The 21,200-nt window shown below is 40.8% G+C and overlaps 1 protein-coding gene across 6 annotated transcripts in view; it reads right to left on the reverse strand.

Moving 5' to 3' along the window:
* Positions 1-21,200, reverse strand: part of CUNH11orf80 (chromosome unknown C11orf80 homolog) — a 107,337-nt gene that overhangs the window by 21,602 nt on the left and 64,535 nt on the right. For 4 of the 6 annotated variants that reach the window (XM_017536999.2, XM_017536998.2, XM_037741563.1 and 1 more), the window contains exons 6-12: positions 20,286-20,341; positions 19,889-19,960; positions 16,341-16,536; positions 9,631-9,781; positions 6,348-6,494; positions 1,389-1,510; positions 468-578 (exon numbers count right to left, since the gene is read on the reverse strand). In XM_017536999.2, coding sequence (XP_017392488.1) covers positions 468-578; positions 1,389-1,510; positions 6,348-6,494; positions 9,631-9,781; positions 16,341-16,536; positions 19,889-19,960; positions 20,286-20,341 — 855 coding nt within the window. The remainder of the gene's footprint in view (positions 1-467; positions 579-1,388; positions 1,511-6,347; positions 6,495-9,630; positions 9,782-16,340; positions 16,537-19,888; positions 19,961-20,285; positions 20,342-21,200) is intronic. The other 2 variants (XM_017537000.2, XM_037741562.1) reach the window with 2 other exon arrangements.

The raw sequence follows: 21,200 nt of genomic DNA on the forward strand, positions 1-21,200 counted from the left end.
TTTTAGATTAAGTTTTGCTCTTGTTGCCCAGTCTGGAGTGCAGTGGTGTGATCTTGGCTCACCACAACCTCCACCTCCCTGGGTCAAACGATTCTCCTGCCTCAGCCTCCTGCATAGCTGGGATTACAGGTTGCGCCATGACACCTGGCTAATTTTGTATTTTTAGTAGAGATGTGGTTTCTCCATGTTGGTCAGGCTGGTCTAGAATCCCCGACCTCAGGTGACCCGCCCACCTCAGCCTCCCAAAGTGCTGGGATTACAGGCGTGAGTCACCACCTGGCTCCTGATTTTTTAATTATTTGTAGAGACAGGGTCTCTCTATGTTGCCCAGGCTGGTGTCAAACTCCTGGGCTCAAGCGATCCTCCCACCTTGGCCTCCGAAAGTGCTGTGATTACAGGCCTGAGCCACCGTACCCAGCCAAAACCCTGGCACTTTTAAGCATCCCTCATCCCAATCTCCTACTAACTTGAAGGGTCTGGAGACACATCTTTCGGAAGCTGCTCCTAGTGCTTCCAGTCAGAATACTCATGATGGAGTTCACAGCCACTGAGAGTGAGGCCTGTAGTTTCTGCTGAGCCTGGGAAACATAACAAGTAAGGGGGAGACTTGCATGAATTCCAAGATGTGGTTTAGAGAATCCCAGAGGGGCCACACATTTCCATCAGAGCAGGATTTCAACAATTCTTCCTCTCCATCAATAAAAGTTACTGAGCTCTTCACATATTTTTATATCATAACACTTAGGGATTAAAATAAAAATTTTAAATGTTCTCTCATTTCACAGAGATGACTTATTGGCACAGACACATTTAGAGAAGACAAGCAATAAGAACACTGGTCAAGAAAACATACTATTTGGGGAAAAAAAAAAAAAAACTTTCAGTTCTCCTCTCTTAGTGTGGTTGTCTTTTACCTGAAAAGGGGGCCATATGAGGTAAGAAATGTGTTACCAAAAGTATGCAGGATGGATGGATTCAGAAAATCAAGTAAGAAGAGAAAGTGGTGGTGTAAACAATTAGGAAAATGGGGGAAGAATGTAAGATACATTGAAGCAGCAGCTCCAGAAGTCTGTGTGGGGTGGGAAGGGGAAGAGGTTATATAGACAAGGAAGAGGTGTGCTATCAGCCATTTTTACCTATTATCTATTTCCCTATTTACCCAAACACACCTACTAGGAGGCAAGACTAAGCAAGCTGGTTACAGTGATCCATCTAAGCTAAAGTTTGAGTTGTAGGCTAGATGCAGTGTTACAAGATCACCCCCGGTGACAGAAGAGGAGAGGAAGGGGCATTAAGGGAGCAAGGGCTCCTGGGCCCTGCCTGCTATTATATGCTTGCTGTCTTTTTCTTAGAGAATAGGAGAAAGGAGGCTGTGAATTCCTTATTACCTTGGCAGCCTGGTGATGTTGCTCCAAGACCTGGTCCACGATAAACTGGATAGAATCTTGAACTACACTGTGGCTCTCCACAAGGATGGCATTGAGATGAGTTGTGAGCAAAGCATAGACTCCTAAGGGGAGGGAGAAGGTAAAATTATCACAATATCTACTTCCCCTTACTGTGCATCTTCTTCAAAGGCTAGTCTTAAATTACCAGATGTATAAGATTTAAGACACTTGTTTACTAATACATTGATGAATTTCTTTTAAATCCAACACTGAGTACAACAACTGAGATACTGCAGGCCCTCAGAGTCAAGCTGAACAAATTAACACAGTAGTTCAAGAATGGTAACACGGTATTTCTGAGGAATCTGAATTCTTAAAGAATGTTCAATAAGGCTCAGAACATGGTATCAGGTTTGCATTATTCTAGGATTAACCATGAGCAAGGATAACTACCTCAAGATTGCTGTTCATGTGTTCTGAGTCAGGACTGGGAGTGAGAAAGATGCCTCTTGGAAGAAGAGACCCCTACATATCTACAAATATCTTTTTTAGAGTAAATCTCTCAAGAAACAAACCTACCCAATTCCCACTTATAAATAAAAGAAAGCTCAGAAAAATTAAGGTGAAGAATGACATTATTTTTAAAGAAACAAGTAAGGGATCCTGTTTAATTCATAGCAGAAATATATACCACATACTATAAATGAGAATCCTAGTGACTCCCAGAAGGGAGGAGAAAGGGAGAAGCAAACATCCTATAGAGTGTGTCCAACCCTCCTCCATGCCTGTGTGAGCGTCACTGTTGTGCTTTCAGATGTGCTGTGGTAAAGAAAAGGTTAAAATTCACAAAAATGACACAGAACCGTTCGTATGAGGTATTTTGAAATGCAGGATTATCTCTGTTAAAGTAACCACAGGCAGCACTGCTCAGCCTCATTCAGAAAAGCTAACATGTGAGAGCCATAGGCAAAAAAATTATGCCATCAAACAATAGGCCACCATTTAATGATTCTGATGCATCAGACATAGGAAGCCAAATTTACTTTACAGGTCACCTGGAGAAAATCCTTCTTGATTATTCTTTGTTTTCAGTGTTCGGAATTCTATGGGGAAGCAGCCTAAAACTGGCTGGCTTTTTCCAGGACTGTATTAAAAATGCAAGTCAGAAGAACATTTTCTACCACAACACACCATGATGCTTTCCTGGTAGGGAAGGTAATATGTGGTAAGCTCAAAAGGATTCTGGAGCTAGAGTCAAGGAGAACATAGATTCTAGGATCAACTCTGCCACCAACTAGTGGTGATGAAGTCTTTTCTTCAGTATAGAAAATGGCTTTATACCACCTGTTCTCACAGGTATGTTGTGTAGATAAACTGCCATAATGTACATGAAGTGTTTTGTGGACTTTTTTGTTGTCCAGCCTGGAGGGCAGTGACACAATCTCGGCTCACTGCAGCCTCAACAGCCAGGGCTCAAGTGATCCTACCACCTCAGCCTCCTGAATACCTGGGACCACAGGTGTACATCACCACCATGCCTGGCCATTTTTTTTTTTTTTTTTTTTTTAAGATGGAGTTTCGCTCTTATTGTCCAAGCTGGAGTGCGATGGTATGTTCTCAGCTCACTGCAACCTCTGCCTCCCGGGTTCAAGTGATTCTCCTGGCTCAGCTTCCCAAGTAGCTGGAATTACAGGCACCCGCCACCACGCCCAGCTAATTTTGTATTTTTAGTAGAGACAGAGTTTCGCCATGTTGACCAGGCTGGTCTCAAACTCCTGACCTCAGGTGATCCTCTTGCTTCAGTCTCCCAAAGTGCTGGGATTACAGGTGTGAGCCACCGCACCTGGCTAAATTTTTAAATTATATGTAGAGATGAGGTCTCGCTATGTTGCCCAAGCAGTCTTGAATGGCTCAGTCAGTCCTGGCCCCTCAAAGTACTGGGATTACAGGTGCCAAATCATGGTGCCTGGCCTATGAAGTGTTTTGAAATGTACACTGCAATATTCAACAGGAAAATATTGCTATTGCTATGTAAATATATCATCTAGATTGCTATTTTCCATAGTTTGGTTCTAAGAATAGCTTCAAGAAATCAGATCTCTTTTGAAAGCAGACAATTTAAAAGCCAAAGTTCATTCCTAAAACTTTTGACCACTAAATTTTTTTGACATTGGGGAAAATAATGAGTTAGTCACAAGAAAAAAAAATGAGTTAATCACAAAAAAGTTACCATGACAAGGTAGGTGGGCATATGGCCAATTAAGTGATTTTCTTAAAGACACATGGATTTTTCTTAAAGACACACTAATTTTGAACAATCGGTTTCCTAAAAGAAGAGGCTCTAGAGAAAGCTTTTAAGGATATGAGAAAGAAAAGGGGGGAAGAAAAGGCAAAATTATCATTACATCTTTATCTACCTCCCCTCCCCTCACTGTGCATCATCTTCAGAGGCTAACCCTAAACTACCAGATGTGTAAGATGTAAGACACTGTGTTTACCACTACATTGATGAACTTCTTTTAAATCCAATACTGAGTACAATGACTACAATACCGCAGGCCTTCAGAATCAAGCTAAACAGAAGTGTACAAATTATCACAGTGTATCCAGAATGATAACAATGTGTTTCTGAGGAATCTGAGTTCTTAAGGAATGTTCAGTAGGGCTCAGAACATGGTATCAGGCTTGCATTATCCAAGGATTACCTCTGGCAGACCTTAAAAAAAAAAAAACATCAGAAGGTAGCAGATCTTCAGTCTTAAGAGGGTTTTAGACCTGGAAAGGCCTTTGATGGGGCCTAGCCTAACAATCTCATGTTAAAGATATGAAAAGGGAAGCTCAGATTTACATGACATGCTTTCCAAAAATCATTGAAGAAGTTGGTATCTGCTAAAATTTAACCCAGGTCTCTTGATTCCACCCTGTTATCTTTTCCACAATAATAAGCTGTCGCTCCTACCAGCCTCTATGTGAGCATAGGCTACAGGGAACAGCCTTAGGAATCCTCACATTAGTTTGGGCATCTTCTATTTCCCATTCCCCTGGCCTTAATCACTGGAACAGCGGTGCATCAAAGACCACTAGCTACTCAAAGAGCTGCAAGCCAGAGCCCAAGAAAACAGTTCTCTCCTACAGTGTATACAGCATGTGCTGGGAAGAAGCAAGGAAAAGGAAGCCTTATCTTACATCTGAGAGGCTCAGAAGGAAGGTAGCAGGAAGAATACCACAGCCGACAATGGTTTGTTCAATAAATAGTTGACACCTAGTCGACATGATCTCTTTTGGTCTGGGGTTATAAGCAGTCTCTTTTTTCTTATGACTCAGTGGAAGCAGAGCCACACCAAATAGCACTGGAGTGCGTGGAGCATACAGTCCCACAAAAACACACTGGGCCATAGAGAAAGGAGAACAGAGAGACACATCAGAAGCACCAAAAGGGAGGCTTATGAACCCTTTTCCAAACTTGTATAATCTCCACTTCTCCTTGTAACTTTCCTCAAAGATTAGGAGGGGATTGAGAAATACTTAAATTTATGTCCCAGGGTTTATAGGATTAAAATGCAGAAGCCAAGTCCTGCTCATGCTCAGTGGTTTTCAAATTTCACTATTTAAGAATCACTTGAGGCCGCACATGGTGGCTCATGCCTGTAATCCCAGCACTTTGGAAGGCTGACATGGGAGCATCTCTTGAGCCTAGGAGTTCAGCCTGGGCAACACAGAATACCTTGTTTCTACAATAATGATGATGATGATGATGATCTAGGTGATTCTGATGCATGTTTCATGGACCAGAAAATGAAACCACTACTTTACCTTTATCATAGAGAACCTCTCTGAGTGATAACAAGTTATCACCCATCTAATAAACACCAAAGTTCCTCACTGCATACCTGAGTAAGGACAGGTGTGCATTTTTTTTAATCCACCTAGAAAGGCAGTATGGTGATGAAAAGTTCCCAAGGCTGGCTGTACATCAGAATCACCTGAGAAGCAATTTTATTATTTTATTTTATTTTTTGAGACAGAGTCTCAATGTCTTGCCCAGGCTGGAGTGCAGTGGTGTGATCTCGGCTCACTGCAATCTCTGCCTCCTGGGTTTGAGTGATACTCCTGCCTCAGCCTCCCGAATAGCTGGGATTACAAGCAGCTACCACCACACCGGCTAATTTTTGTATTTTTAATAGAAACAGGGTTGCACCATGTTAGCCAGGCTAGTCTTAAACCTCTGGCTGCAAATGATCCACCCACTTTGGACTTCCAAAGTGCTGAGATTACAGGCGTGAGCCACCACGCCTGGTCTGAGAAGTGTTAAAAACATATGGACAAGCACTTTGGGACACTGAGGCAGGAAGATCACTTGAAGCCAGGAGTTCAAGACCAGCCTGGGCAACAAAGCAACACCTCCATCTCCACAAAAAATTATTGAAAAAGTTATCCAGGTGCAGTGGCATGCATCTGTAGGCCCAGCTACTAGGGAGGCTAAAGCAGGAGGACCACTTGAGCCCAGGAGTTTGATGTTGCAGTGAGCTACGCTCATGCAACTGCACTCCAGCCTGGATGACAGAGCGACTCTAAAAATTAAAAAATTTTAAAAACATACTGAGACCTGAGCACCACCTCAGTCCATCTGGAAATCAGAATCCCTGGAGAGTGAGCATTTTAGATGCTCTCAAGGTAATATATTATGTGGCTAACGTTGAGAACCATGGATCCCTAGGGAGCAATACCAATGGCTGCTGATGTCTGACCAACCAGACCTAGCAATGTTGTCATTTAAGTGATGCATCAATATATGAATCTTTTCTACAGGATATATTTATTTAACTTATTAAGCAAGGTTTTTCATTGAACTTTATTCTATAGAAATATATCTAATTTAGATGTATGCATTATACAAATCTTCCCTTTCTCCTAGCATTTGGCATACTCAAGCTGGCAACCCCATTCTCTTATACTTACCCCAGATTTCCATTTGCTGAACTGGAAATGCACTGTGGAAATCCACAAAGAGAAAAAGCAGCAGAGTTTGTCCTTGAAGGTCCATATTCTGAGATTGATCCCCCTCTCTGGATTCCACCTGATAACTCACATCTGGAAGCAACAAATCTAGAGGACATGATAATACACGAATTTCTAAGATACGTAAAGCCCTCAAAATGCCAAGTGACTACAGAACCTGTATTCTGAACAAAGAAGGATCTGAGAATAGGAGATCTAAATTCAAACACTCATTTCCCCTCCTGAACCTGTTTATCTGTCCACATGATGGAAGCAAATCATAATGATGCACAGGAAGAACATTAAAATAGTAACTAGGTGTGTAAAATGCAAACCAGGCCGGGTGCGGTGGCTCAAGCCTGTAATCCCAGCACTGTGGGAGGCCGAGGCGGGTGGATCACGAGGTCGAGAGGTCGAGACCATCCTGGTCAACATGGTGAAACCCCGCCTCTACTAAAACTACAAAAAATTAGCTGGGCATGGTGGCGCGTGCCTGTAATCCCAGCTACTCAGGAGGCTGAGGCAGGAGAATTGCCTGAACCCGGGAGGCGGAGGTTGCGGTGAGCCGAGATCGTGCCATTGCACTCCAGCCTGGGTAACAAGAGCAAAACTCTGTCTCAAAAAAAAAAAAAAAAAAAAAAAATGCAAACCAAACAGCGCTCCTTTACATTTACTGAGAAGCACTACACAATAAATTCATTGATTCCTTGTACAACTTTCTAAGGCAGGTATGGCTGGTAAGAGGTTAGATTCACCTGAGTGTAATGATAACAGCTAACTTTCGTTACAGGCCAGGTACTATATCAAATGCTTATGTACTATTTCAACATTTAGACTTCACAATAACATTATCAGATAGGACCTTACTTGTATGTCCTTTTAAAGATAAGAGGCACAGATAAGTTAAATACCTTGCCCAATGGGTAAGGTGCTAATAAGTAGGGGAACTGAGTTCTAGATTTTGCTAGACTGACTCCAAAATCTGTGCTCTTATCCCCAATACTATATATTTGTATCCACAAGTAATCCAATGTCTAGTGGTCACTTTCTAGCACCTTGATCCTTTAGAATAAAATCAGGATAGTCTTATATTTCAGATCCATATAGAGAAGTACCTCCATGTGGATCCTGGTTCTGTCCTTTAATCAGGGAGGGAGATGAGGGGACATTTTCTACATTATTCATTTCCAAAGTTAACTGAGAAAGTTCAGGCACCATGAATTGGCAAAAAACTAAATCAGCAAAGCCTGAAAACAAAAATGAATGAGAAAAGGAGATAGAGATATGGAGATCCGTAGAAACTCACTAGTCATCTCTCTATTCGAAATCCTGATGGCATGACATTCTGTCTGTTAAGACAAAATATTCTTTTCCCATAAAACTATCATTTACAGAGACCCTGTCTAAGGACACCCTCTTCTGGAATAACTACCCACTCAAGAACAAAGAATCTTATCCCAAGGCTTCCTTCCTTCATAGGTGAAGAGTCTATTATTCTAAGATACTGCCCTATCCCAGTAGGCTTCAATCTTCTTATACCAGCCGCAGAATACCTCTTCCCTACTGGTCATCTTCCTCAGGAGCCAAACGACCAGACTACCTTCTAAATTTCAAAGGATTCTAGCTAGAACAATCTCAAAACTGCAGCCCTCCTAGATATAACCCATGGTTGCATATTCCAATTTCTCAGTTTTATTTATTAGCTCAGTTATTAACCTCCCAGCTTTTAGCATGATTGACCCAAAGCTGGTGTGGTTACAACTTACATGAATATTACAGCCAGCTTCCTAGGCCTAATAGTATTATGTCTTGCATTTGTATGTGTTTTAATTGTTTCTAAGAAATTTTATATGGATTTTCTCAGTTCATTATGAAGCATTTCTCTTCCACAGTAGTTCAGAGGTGTCATTGCTCCCTTACTCACCTTTGTAAAGGCCCAGAGTTGACAGATTAGGTACATTAGAAATCCTCTGAACAAGTATCTAACAGAAAGACCAAGAATAGAGGAGGCAGCAGAGGAAGTAAGAGGAGAACTAGTATCAACATGCAATGTCAGGCCAGGCGTGGTGGCTCACGCCTATAATCCCAGCACTTTGGAAGGCCAAGGCAGGTGGACCATTTGCGGTCAGAAGTTCAAGACCAGCCTGGCCCTAACATGGGGAAATCCCGTCTCTAAGAANAAAAAAAAACAATTAGCCAAGCATGGTGGCGGGCACCTATAATCCCAGCTACTAGGAAGGCTGAGGCAGGAAGATCACTTGAAACCAGGAGGAGGAGGTTGCAGCCAGCTGAGATTGCACCACTGCACTCCAGCCTGGGTGACAGAGCAAGACTCCATAAAACAACAACAACCACCACCACAACAACAAAAACATGCAACACCAAAACGAGCTCTGAAAGAGCTTTGCCTGGTTTGACACCTATTTGCCTCACTTCAAGTGGTCTCTCACGCTTGGCCAGACCCTGACCCCCAAACCCCAAACTAGGCCATCAGATCTCTGGGTCATATTTTTTTTTATTTTATTTTTTTCAGATTTTTTTAAATTTTATTTTTTCTCACTCTGTCACCCAGGCTGGAGTGCAGTGGCAACATCTCGGCTCACTGCAATCTCTGCCTCCGGGGTTCAAGCAATTCTCCTGTGTCAGCCTCCCGAGTAACTGAGACTACAGGCGCATGCCACCACACCCAGCTAATTTTTGTATTTTTAGTAGAGACGGGGTTTCACTATGTTGGTCAGGCTGGTCTCGATCTCCTGACCTCGTGATCTGCCTGCGTCGGCCTCCCAAAGTGCTGAGATTACAGGCCTGAGCCACCGCACCCGGCCTCTCTGGATCATATTTTTATATATACTTTCGCCAGGCATGGTGGCTCATGCCTGTAATCCCAGCACTTTGGGAGGCTGAGGTGGGGGGATCACGAGGTCAGGAGATTGAAACTATCCTGCCTAACACGGTGAAACCCCATCTCTACTAAAAATACAAAAATTAGCTGGGCATGGTGGTGTGTGCCTGTAATCCCAGCTACTCGGGAGGCTGAGACAGGAGAATTGCTTGAACCAGGGAGTTGGAGGTTGCAGTGAGCCAAGATCATGCCACTGCACTCCAGCCTGGCGAGAAAGTGAGACTCCATCTCAAAAAATAAAATAAAATAAAAAATTATATATACTTTCTATTCATATTTCCTTTCATTTCTCTAATATTCTTCAAGTTTCTTCACTCCTGTGCAGAGAGATGGAAGATATACCTCTATCCAAATTGAGATCCAAATTGGGTACCATACACAAATGGTATTTTTTCCAGTCAATTAAAGAAGAGGTATCTTTGAAGAAAGTAGTCATTGGCTGCTCCCAAGTTGACAATATCAGAGGCAGACCCAAAGGTCCATATAGAAATATGTATAGTTGCTAAAGAAAATTGCCAAATTTTAGTATCTTATGACTATGTATTCACTTGTATAAAACAAACATAACACTGACCTCGTTTACACTCCCATAAATAAATGTTCTATGCAGTTACATATTACGCCTTTTCCACATTGAAGACAGGTGTGAGGCACCAGATATAGATCCACTAGGATCCCCGGAAATTTATTCTGGGTTTAATAAGTGTGAGCCACAGATATAACATTGGGACAGTTTATTTATTCATCTGGTTCACATGATCATAGATTTGAGTGGCACCACAGGTTAACATTGTTTTAAGTTCTCAGTTCTGGGGGTACCAAGATGAATATCCAGATAACACCTATCCTCAAGTTTATCATATTTACAGTATGGGAGACAGACATGAAAACCAGCAAACTGTAATACAATGTGATGATACGTGCTAGAAGTATATACAAGAGAATATTTTCTATGAAGTATTTGAGTATACTCAGATTGAGAAGGAAACTTGTCTCCAAGCCTATTCTCTTAAACAAAGGAAGGCAGGCCCCTGAAATGGTTTCTATCTCTGAACTTCCCATTCAAAATTACCCCATTAAGAACCACTGCTTAACCTTTCTTGTCTCCTGAACCAAGGCCAGAGAGACCAGAATGTGGACTTTCCTTTATCTTTCTTTGTTTTCATCCTCTTTCTTGTGAGATAAACACATGGTATTAAGTGTGAAGATTAAAATTCCTACCCAGTGGGCACTGGGGCATTATGGAAAGTGATCACAGAAAAAAGGGAGGCTTTATACCCATAAATGAAGTCTCCCTCACAAACCTCAGAAGGCATTAACACATGAACTAAGGCTGACTCACTGTTTAGGGCAAGATTTTTAAGATGCAAACTCATTACAAGAGGGAAGTGTTTGAAGAGCCAAGATGTGCGGTTGTCTTATATGCAGTTGTTTAAATCATTTACATGTAATATGAATATAGCTATAGTTGGGTTTGAATCCATCATCTTGTTATCTCTTTTCCATTTATTGCTTGTATTCTTTGTTTCCTTTTTCCTCTTTTATTTTTGAATTAGAAATTGTTTTTTAAGTTTTAAAATGTGTTTTCTCTCTCTACCCCTGCCCCCCACCCCTTTTTTTTGAGACAGCGTTTTGCTAGTTGCCCAGGCTAGAGTGCAATGGTGCGATTTTGGCTCACCACAACCTCTACCTCCCAGGTTCAAGCGATTCTCCTGCCTCAGCGTCCTGAGTAGCTGGAATTACAGGCATGTGACACCATACCTGGCTAAGTTTGTATTTTTAGTAGAGAAGGGGTTTCTCCATGTTGGTCAGGCTGGTCTCAAATTCCCAACCTCAGGTGATCTGCCTGCCTTGGCTTCCCAAAGTGCTGGGATTACAGGCATGAGCCACTGCACCCAGCCAACCCCCGACCTTTTTAAAAAAGATGCAGGGTCTCTGTTGCTCAGACTGGAGTGCAATGATGTGATCATAGCTCACTGCAGCATCAAATTCCTGGGCTCAAGCAATCCTCTCTCTGTATCAGTCTCCAGGGTAGCTGGGACTACAGGTGAGAGCCACCATACTTGCCAGGAATTTTTTTATAATTCCATTTTATCTCCTTTTTGAGTTATCAGTTATAACTGTTGTATTAACCTAGGAATTGCCAGGCTTTATTAGTATACAACTTTAACTTATCATAGTGTCCCTTCAAATGATATTATAACAATTCATATATAGTCTAAGAATCAAACAATATACTTCTGCTTCTCTCTTCTTGGCCTTTGTGCTACTGTCACACATTTTACTTTCACAGATGTTATAAACCTTATACATTAAATTTTTGCAGATCCATGATCAATGAACCCTAAACATAAGAAATATGAAGAATCTAGGCCAGGTGCGGTAGCTCATGCCTATAATCCTAGCACTTTGGGAAGCCAAGGCGGGTAGATCACTTGAGATCTGGAGTTTAAGACCAGCCTGGCCAACATGGCAAAACCCTGTCTCTATTAAAAATACAAAAATTAGCCAGCCATGGTGGTGGGCACCTGTAGTCTCAGCTACTTGGGAGGCTGAGGCAGGAGAACTGATTGAACCCAGGAGGAGAAGGTTGTGGTAAGCTGAGATCACACCACTGCACTCCAACCTGGGTGACAGAGTGAGATCTGTCTCAAAAAGGAATATGAAGAAAATGGAAAATGATAGTAAGACCTCTCTCTCTCTCTCACACACACACACACACACACAATTAGCCAGGTGTGGTGGTGTGCACCTGTAGTCCTAGCCACTCAGGAGGCTGAGGTAGGAGGGTCACATGAGCTTAGGAGCTCAAAGTGGAGTGAGCTAAGATCAAGCCACTACACTCCAGCATGGGAGACAAGACTCTGCCTCTATATAAATAAATAAAACATCAGTGAACTGTGCGATAACTTCAGGTGGTCTAATTCAGAATGTGTAATTGGAATCCTGAAGGGAGGGACTTCAAGACTTGTTTTTTAATATATATATATATATATGTGTGTGTATTTTTTTTTTTTTTGGCTGGGCCTGGTGGCTCACTCTGGTAATCCCAGCACTTTGGGAGGCTGAGGCAGGCAGATCACCTGAGGTCAAGAGTTTGAGACCAGCCTGGCCAACATGGGGAAACCCCTTCTCTACTAAAAATACAAAAATAAGCCGGGTGTGGTGATGTGTGCCTGTAATCCCAGCTACTCAGGAGGCTGAAGCAGGAGAACCGCTCCAATCTGGGAGGCGGAGGTTCCAGTGAGCTGTGATGATGCCACTGCCCTCCAGCCTGGGCAGCAGAACAAGACTTTGCCTCAAGAAAAAAAAAAAGATTTTTTTTTTTTTCTGGTGAGGTACTTGTTAAAGGAAAATTAAAACTCAAGACTCCAAATCACTATGCCAAAAGGAAATAATTTAGCTGAAAGCTGAGCCATGCAAGAAGCTGCCTCTTCTTTTGTTCCTAAGCAGATAGCTACAGATAAAAAGTTAAATATTTCCACAGGTAGCTACTCTTATGTTCACCTTCTCTCATGTAAAGTGCCAATTTACTGAGCACAAGACAAATACATAATTGACTATTTCCCTACTTGCTCCTCTTCTCTTGTAACATATGTATTCAATAATGTTACCATCCCCTTCCTCTTTCCCCTCCAGCCTGCTTTTCCCCTTTAAATACTGAAGCCCTCAAAATCATTTTTAGAGAAAGGCACAGACCTGTCTCCCAGGCCATCCTTAACCTTGGCAAAATAAACTTCTAAACTGATTGAGACCTGTCTTAGATACTTTTTGGTTTATATACTCATGAAGGAGATTTTGTTTTTTTAAAAGGTCAAAAGTTATTTTGTATCTACTCACATAGTCACCACTTCCAGTTCTCTTCTTTTTTTGGGTAGATCCAGAATTCTGTCTGGCATAGTTTTTCTTCTACCTAAAAGATTTCCTTTAACATTTCTTATAATACAAGTCTTCTGATGATGAATTCTTTCACCTTTTCTATGTCTGAAAAATTCTTCATTTTGCCTTCTTTTTTTCTCAATACCTTATAAAGATGTTACCCCACTTTCTTCTAGCTAACACTGTTTCCAGTGAGAAATCTGCCATATTTTGTTCCTCTATACATAATGTGTCTTTTTCATCTCCAGCTGCCTTTTTTTTTTAATTAATTAATGTATTTATTTTTTAAAGACGGGGTTTCACCATGTTGGTCAGGCTGGTCTTGAACGACCTCAGGTGATCCACCCACCTTGGCCTCCAAAGTGCTTGGATTACAGGCGTGAGCCACCACGCCCAGCCTCCAGCTGCTTTAAAAAATTTATTACCGGCTTTAAATACTTTATGATGTGACTTGGTGTAATTTTCTTTGTATTTCTTACACTTAGGGTTCATTGATCACAAATCTGCAGGTTTATAGTTTTCATTAAATTTGGAGATTTGAGGGTGAGACTGTGTCTACAAAAAAATAAAAATAAAAAAAAAATTAGCCAGGCATGATAGTGCATGCCTGTAGTCCAGCTACTCAGGAGGAGGATTGCTTAAGCCCATAAGTTTGAGGTTGCTGTGAGCTATGATCACACCACTGCACTTTAGCCTGGGCAACAGAGCAAGACCCCTTTAAAAAATTGTTTTTCTGAATTTACACTCACATATCTTCCGATGCTAAAAATTGTGATTCCTAACAATGTTAACATAATTATCATAAACATGCATACAATAATTCCAATGTAAAATACCAATATTATTACTAATAAGCCACTGAATAAATTTTAAGAGGTCTTTGGACTTTATTTCATCCTTAGAGTATATCCTGCCAAGAATGTATAGTCAAAACACCATGTTTTAAAATCTTTTGAATTAATTCTTCTTGTTACATGGATTATAATTTTAACATAATATACAGGTAAGTTTATTACCTTTTATGTTGAGGGATATTTGTATTGGATATAACATTGTAGGTTGGTAATTATTTTATTTCAGGACATTATTAGTTTAACACCTTCTGCTGGTATGGGGAGTCAGCTGTTAAATTGTTTATCTTTTAAAGATGATTTGTCCTCCTAACTGATATTAAGATTTTTCTGTTTTTCATCTTCTATAGTTGTGGAAATCTTTTTTTATTTATACTGCTTGATTATTCTGTTCTTAAATCTGTCTCAGTTGTTTCAGCCATTAACTCTTCAAATATTGTTTCTACCCCATTTTCTCTTTTCTCTTCTCTTTTGGGACATCAATTAAATATACATTAGACAGTTTCATTCTTTCCTCTGTTAACCTCTCTCTTCTGTATTTTCCCTGACTTGTCTCTCTTTGCTTTATTTTTGCTAAGTTCTTGCTTTTTTTTTTTTTTTTTTTTTTGAGACAGAATCTTGCCCTGTTGCCAGGCTGGCGACTCTAAAATTCCGTATCTCTAAATCTGATCATTTCCAAATCCCAGTCCAAATTTCTGTATAGCTGCTTACTATGTTCAAAGGATGTCTTGCGGCACCATAAACAACATGTTTAATGTCAAACTCATCTTCTTTATCCCCCAAATCTGCTACTAATGTTTTATATCTTGCTGACAGTATTGTTATTCTGTCAGTTAACCATGGAAATCTTTTTTAATAGCTCTATTGAGATGTAATTCACATCGCATACAATTCACTCATTTTAAATGTATAATAAAATAGGTTTTAGTATATTCAAAGGGTTGTACAATCACCACCACCATCAATTTTAGAACATTTTCATTACTCTGAAAAGAAGCCCCTCTAGGCAGAGCACAATGTCTCATGCCTGTGATCCCAGCTGAGGCTGGTGGATCACATGAGTCCAGGAGTTTGGGACCAGCCTGGGCAACACAGTGAAACTCTGTCTCTACCAAAAATACAAAAATTAGCTGGGCGTGGTGGCATGCGCCTGTGGTCTCTCAGGAGGCTGAGATGGAAGGATGGTTTGAGTCCAGGAAGCAGAGGTTGCAGTGAGCCAAGATCATGTCAATGTACTCCGCCTGGGCAACAGACCCCAACTCTGTCAAAAAAAACAAACAAAAAAAGCCCCTCCATTTACATTCTGTCCTCTGTATTTGCCTATTCTATTCCTAGAAATCTGACATCAACCTTAGATGTTCCCTGCCCCTAATCTCTCCCTACCTTGATAATGAACTGGTTACATTTTGTTCATTATTTCAGGTGATAAGTCTGGCCTTTCCATGTTGACCACACTTTAGATTCAAGCACTCATTATTAATATTTTTTTCTTTTATTTCTTTCTTTCTTCTTTTTTTTTTTTTTTTTTTTTTTTTTTTTTTTTTTTTTTTTTTTTTTTTTTTTTTTTTTTTTTTACAGAGTCTTGCTCTGTTGCCCAAGCTGGAATGCAGTGTTGTGTTCTTGGCTCACTTCAGTCTCCACCTCCCCGGTTCAAGTGATTCTCCTGCCTCAGCCTCCCAAGTAGATGGGACTATAGGTGCCCCCCCCCCACCTACACCTAGCTAATTTTTGTATTTTTAGTAAAGAGTGTTTCGCCAAATTGGCCAGGCTGGTCTCGAACCCCTGACCTCAAATGATCCTCCCACCTTGGCCTCCCAAAGTGCTGGGATTACAGGTGTGAGCCACTGCACCCAGCCATCAGGCACTCATTATTTTTTAACCCAGTTCACTTACTTATTTACTTAGTATTACTAACTTCTGTCTCCCATCCATACTATATAATGCTGCTAAAGACTCCTCCCAAAACATTCAATGGTTTCTTACTATACAGAGAATAAAGTTCACAATCCGTAGTATGGCACTCAAGATCTATCATATTCAACTCCAGACTATTTTTCCAGCCTTATATCTCCCTCATGTACCATTCATTTCATGCTTCAGTCATATTGAATTATAAGAAAAATGTATGACATGTGTCACATTTTATAGTTTTCAGTTCCCTGGCAAAATGTTCAAGCTTGGCTTTCACATTCAATTATATGTTTTTATACAAATCATACATATTTGTAGATGCCAAATACACATACTAAAGGCTTTTCTAAAACTGGGATATAAAAACCCATTTCAAAGGTAATTGGGTGGAATTTTTCATCAAAAGGATATGGAAACTGAAGAAATGCTGTTAAGCTGATTGGAAAAAACCTTTGGGCTGGGGCACAATGCAACTGCTGGAGTCAGTATCAGTTCTCCCAACAAGTCCATGCCAGCCACGTCATCAGGGATGAAAAGCATTACTGGATGTCCTAGCACAGGGTGAATTCTGCTGCAGTATGATTCAATTGTATCAAATTTTGGTCTACTGTCAGAAAACAGACAAGTCAAATTTAACATTTTTCCCTCTTAAGAAATTATTTAAAAGAGCATTCAAAATTTTTATAACTTCTAACATACATATAACCATATAACTTGCCATATCAGTTTTGTTGGAATAAATAACTTGTGTCTCACTCAGGAAACCACAGCAATGGAAGTACTAGAAAAACTGGCATTTCAGGGATGTTATCATGGCTCCTGCTTTTGCTGCCACTAATGGATGCTTCTTAGTTTCTCTTTAAAAAAGAAAACAATTTAGACCAGCCATGGGGGCTCACACCTGTAATCCCAGCACTTTGGGAGGCTGAGGCAGGTGATCACTTGAGGTCAGGAGTTGGAGACCAACCTGGCCGACATGATGAAACTCCATCGCTACTAAAGATACAATAGCTGGGGGTAATGGTACACTCCTGTAGTCCCAGCTACTCAGGAGGGTGAGGCAGGAGAATCGCTTGAACATGGGAAGCAGAGGTTTCAGTGAGCTGATATTGCACCACTGCACTCCAGCTGGGTGACAGAGCAAGACTTTCTCAAAAAATATTAAGAATTATTTTATTTTATTAGAAAAGAGGTTCTCACTATGTTTTCTAAGCTGGTCTTGGACTTCTGCCAATCTTTCTGCCTTGGTCTCCCAAAGTGCTGGGGCTGCAGGTCTGAGACATCATGCCTAGCCTGTTTTTTATTCTCAAGTATATTTCCTCCACTAAAATTAATCTTTGGTTCTGAGCAAGTTTCCAAATTCATTTAAAGGGCAGCATTGTGTGAGAGGAGCCATGAATCACAAATGGCCTAAAGCTGGCCCCATGATACTTTGAAGTCAGCTTTCACACATGCTACACCTTCCCCTGAAGAGGTTTGAGGTTGCTGTTTGATAAGAACAATGAGAAAAAATCAGGCCATCTTTCTCTCCTACAAAGAATCTAGTAAAATTTTGTATCTGTCTACTTTCCAATAGCTCTTTTTTAAACAGAGAGAAAATAGTCAACCTGAAAGCTGATTAAGAATGAATGAATTAACTAAGAGGAAATATTAATGAACGTTTTCCTTTCTCTCTAATCAGGTCATCCAAGGAAACACATCTACAAACATTGGCTCAAAGGCTTAAACTTCTATCAGTAAAATTATGATGATGAGCTGTCTACCTGTAAGGACTGTATAATATTAGAGGATCACTAAAGAAAGATATGGAATAGGGAAATTATTACCTGTATATTAAATGACAAAAATATTCTCATCTGAGGTGTAATTTTGGGTGAGAATAAGAAAACAGACTAAAAACCAAAGGCAGTCTCTTTAACCCTTCAGAGCCTATGACTACTAGTGTTACCTCTGGGCATATAAATAGAGGCAGAAACCAATGAATAGACTAAATGAGGGCTGGATACAGTGGCTCATGCCTGTAATCTCAGCACTTTGGGAGGCCAAGGCAGGAGGACTGCTTGAGTCCATCAATTGGAGACCAGCCTAGGCAACACCCTCATCTCTACAAAAAAAAAAAAAAAAATTTTATTTATTTAATTTATTTATTTTTGAGACAGAGTCTTGCTCTGTCACCCAGGCTGGAGTGCAATGGCACAATCTCGGCTCACTGCAACCTCTGACTCCCAGGTTCAAGCGATTCTCCTGCCTCAGCCTCTCGAGTAGCTGGGATTACAGGCACTGCCACCATGACCAGCTAATTTTGTATTTTTAGTAGAGGCGGGGTTTCACCATGTCGCCCAGGCTGGTCTTGAACTCCTGATCTCAGGTGATCCATCTGCCCTGGCCTCCCAAAGTGCTGGGATTACAGGTGTGTGCCACCACACCCAGCCATAAATTTTTTTTTTTAATTAGCACAGTATGGTAGCATATTCCTGTGGTCCTGGCTACTGGCTACTCAGGAGGATGAGGTGGGAAAATGACTTGAGCCCAGGAGTTCGAGGCTGCAGTGAGCTATGATGGCATCTGGATTGAACAGAGTGAGACCCTGTCTCAAAAAAAAAAAAAGAATAAATTAATTGGACTTAAGCATATGTTAGGTCTTTTCTTGATAGAATTCAGCTTCACTTTGGATTCTGTGATAGTTAAATGGCAAAGGAAGGCAAGACAGAAGGGCTCTGTGTGTTCCATATTGTTTACCACCTCCTCCATGGATTTTTTACATTTATTATTAGGATTTTTTGAGATGGAGTCTCGCTCTGTCACTGGAATGCAGTGGTGTGATCTAGGCTCACTACAACCTCTGCCTCTTGGGTTCAAGTGATTCTCATGCCATGGCCTCCCAAGTAGCTGGGATTACAGGCATGTGCTACCACACCCAGCTAATTTTTGTATTTTAGCAGAGACAGGGTTTGCCATGTTGGCCAGGCTGGTCTCAAACTCTTAACTTCAAGTGATCCATCTGCCTCAGCCTCCCAAAGTTCTGGAATTACAGGTGTGAGCCACTGCACCCAGCCTGATTTATTTTCTTGGAGTCTGAAGAAGATAGAGATGGGCAGAGAGGTGATTTCCAAACCTATGCAAAATGCTGATACACAAAAAAAAGTGTAAAATGAATTCCTTGGTATTTATACTCTCAATAATTCAAGTAAAGTTTTAAATTCATAGTCTTCTCTTCTCATGCCTAAATGAGACTGGAACTAGCAGGGTTTGTTTCATTTCATTTACAGAAGAAAATAAGGCCTGAAGAGAAGGTAGCACATGTCTTCAGGTCAATTAGAATAGTTTCAAGTACACAAATAAATTAAAATAGCAGTTTTCAGGCCAGGCGTGGTGGCTCAAGCCTATAATCCTAGCACTTTGGGAGGCCGAGGTGGGTGGATCACCTGAGGTCAGGAGTTCAAGACCAGCCTTGCCAACATGGTGAAACCTCATCTTTGAAAAGAAAAAAAAAAATAGCAGTTTTCAACTTCTGCTTTTCTTTTTTTTTTTTTTTGAGACAGAGACCCACTCTGTCACCCACGCTGGAGTGCAGTGGCACAATCTCAGCTCACTGCAACCTCCCACTCCTTGTTTCAAACAATTCTCCTGCCTCAGCCTCCTGAGTAGCTGGGATTACAGTTGACCGCCACAATGCCTGGCTAATTTTTTGTATTTTTAGTAGAGATGGGGTTTCTCCATGTTGGCCAGGCTGGTCTCGAACTCCTGACCTCAGGTGATCCACCCGCCTCGGCCTCCCAAAGTGCTGGGATTATAGGTGTAAGCCACTGCACCCAGCTGCACTTCTGCTTTTCTTATAGAGAAGTTGACACCTGGCACTTAGAAACGACAAGTGAGACAATTTCCAATTTCTACCCACATTCATACTCATGAGAGGAGAGTAAAACATGCAGAGGGACAACAATGCTTTACGCCTTCACCTCGCATAATGCTGAGAGTCTACCACAAGAGCAATTCCATTCCAAAGGTTCAAAGTGGGTTCATTCTCTACCCTGCAAAGCAAAGCAAAGCCATCTCTCAAAGATTCTAAAATCAGTCTCTGTTTGACACAAATTTTGGCCCATGACACTAACACCCCAGAGAGTACTAGAATTCAGTAACTTCATTAACCAAGGGGAAAATGGCAATCTCTAAGTTTACCCCTCTAGTGACAGGGATGAATCTACTAGAATAAGAAAATGTGGAGGTATCAGAAAATTAGTTTCAAGGTGACTTTAGGTCAAGACATCAACCTAGGAAGCTTTTGGAAATAGGACAATATCTGAGAAAAATTGCAGAGCCATAGCATCATCTTAAGCCACGGACTTAAGAACTTACCCAAAGAACTCTGTGGAGAGGATTCCATTTACCTTTACAGTGAAATTAAATCTGATCTGCAAAACAATAAATTAGGCGTGAGATTTGGCATGAGCCAAGATACAGATTTAAAAAAAACTTCCATACCTAATCCCTAAAGGAAAATAATGTTTTAAAACTTTTAAATTAATATTATTTTTAATTGATAAACTCTATATACATTATAGGGTACAATGTGGTGTTTTGATATATGTATACAATATGGAATGATTAAGTAGATAAGCATATCTATCATATAATTTACTAGCATGTTTTTGTGGTGAGACATTTGAAATTTACTCTCACTATTTTGAAATATATAATACATTATTATCGACTAGAGTCACCCCCCTGTGCAGTAGATTCTAAAAACTTATTCCTCCTAACTGAAACTTTGTACCCTTTAACTAACAACTGCCTATTTCCTTCCTTAACCCACTGCCAGCCTCTGGTAACCACCATTCTATTCTCTATTTCTATGAATTTGACTTTTTCAGATTCCACATAAAAGTGAAATAATACAGTATTTGTCTTTCTGTTGATAAGAAAATGTGGCATATATACACAATGGAATACTAGTTAGCCTTTTTTTAAATTTTTTGAGACAGGGTCTTGCTCTGTTGCCCAGGCTGGAGTGCAGTGGTGTGATCTTGTCATCCCAGGCTCAAGTGATCCTCCCACCTCAGCCTTCTGAGTAGCTGGGACCACAGGCACATGCCACCATACCTGGTTAATTTTTGCATTTTTTTATAGAGACAGGATTTTACCATATTGCTCAGCCTGGTCTTGAACTCCCAGACTCAAGTGATCCTCCTGCCTCAGCCTCCCAAAGTGCTAGGATTATAGGAATGAGCTACCACATCCAGCCTAGTCAGCCTTTAAAAAGGAGGAAATCCT

The sequence above is a fragment of the Cebus imitator genome, unplaced genomic scaffold (genome assembly GCF_001604975.1).
Source record: "Cebus imitator isolate Cc_AM_T3 unplaced genomic scaffold, Cebus_imitator-1.0 Scaffold102, whole genome shotgun sequence".
Lineage (NCBI taxonomy): Eukaryota > Metazoa > Chordata > Mammalia > Primates > Cebidae > Cebus > Cebus imitator.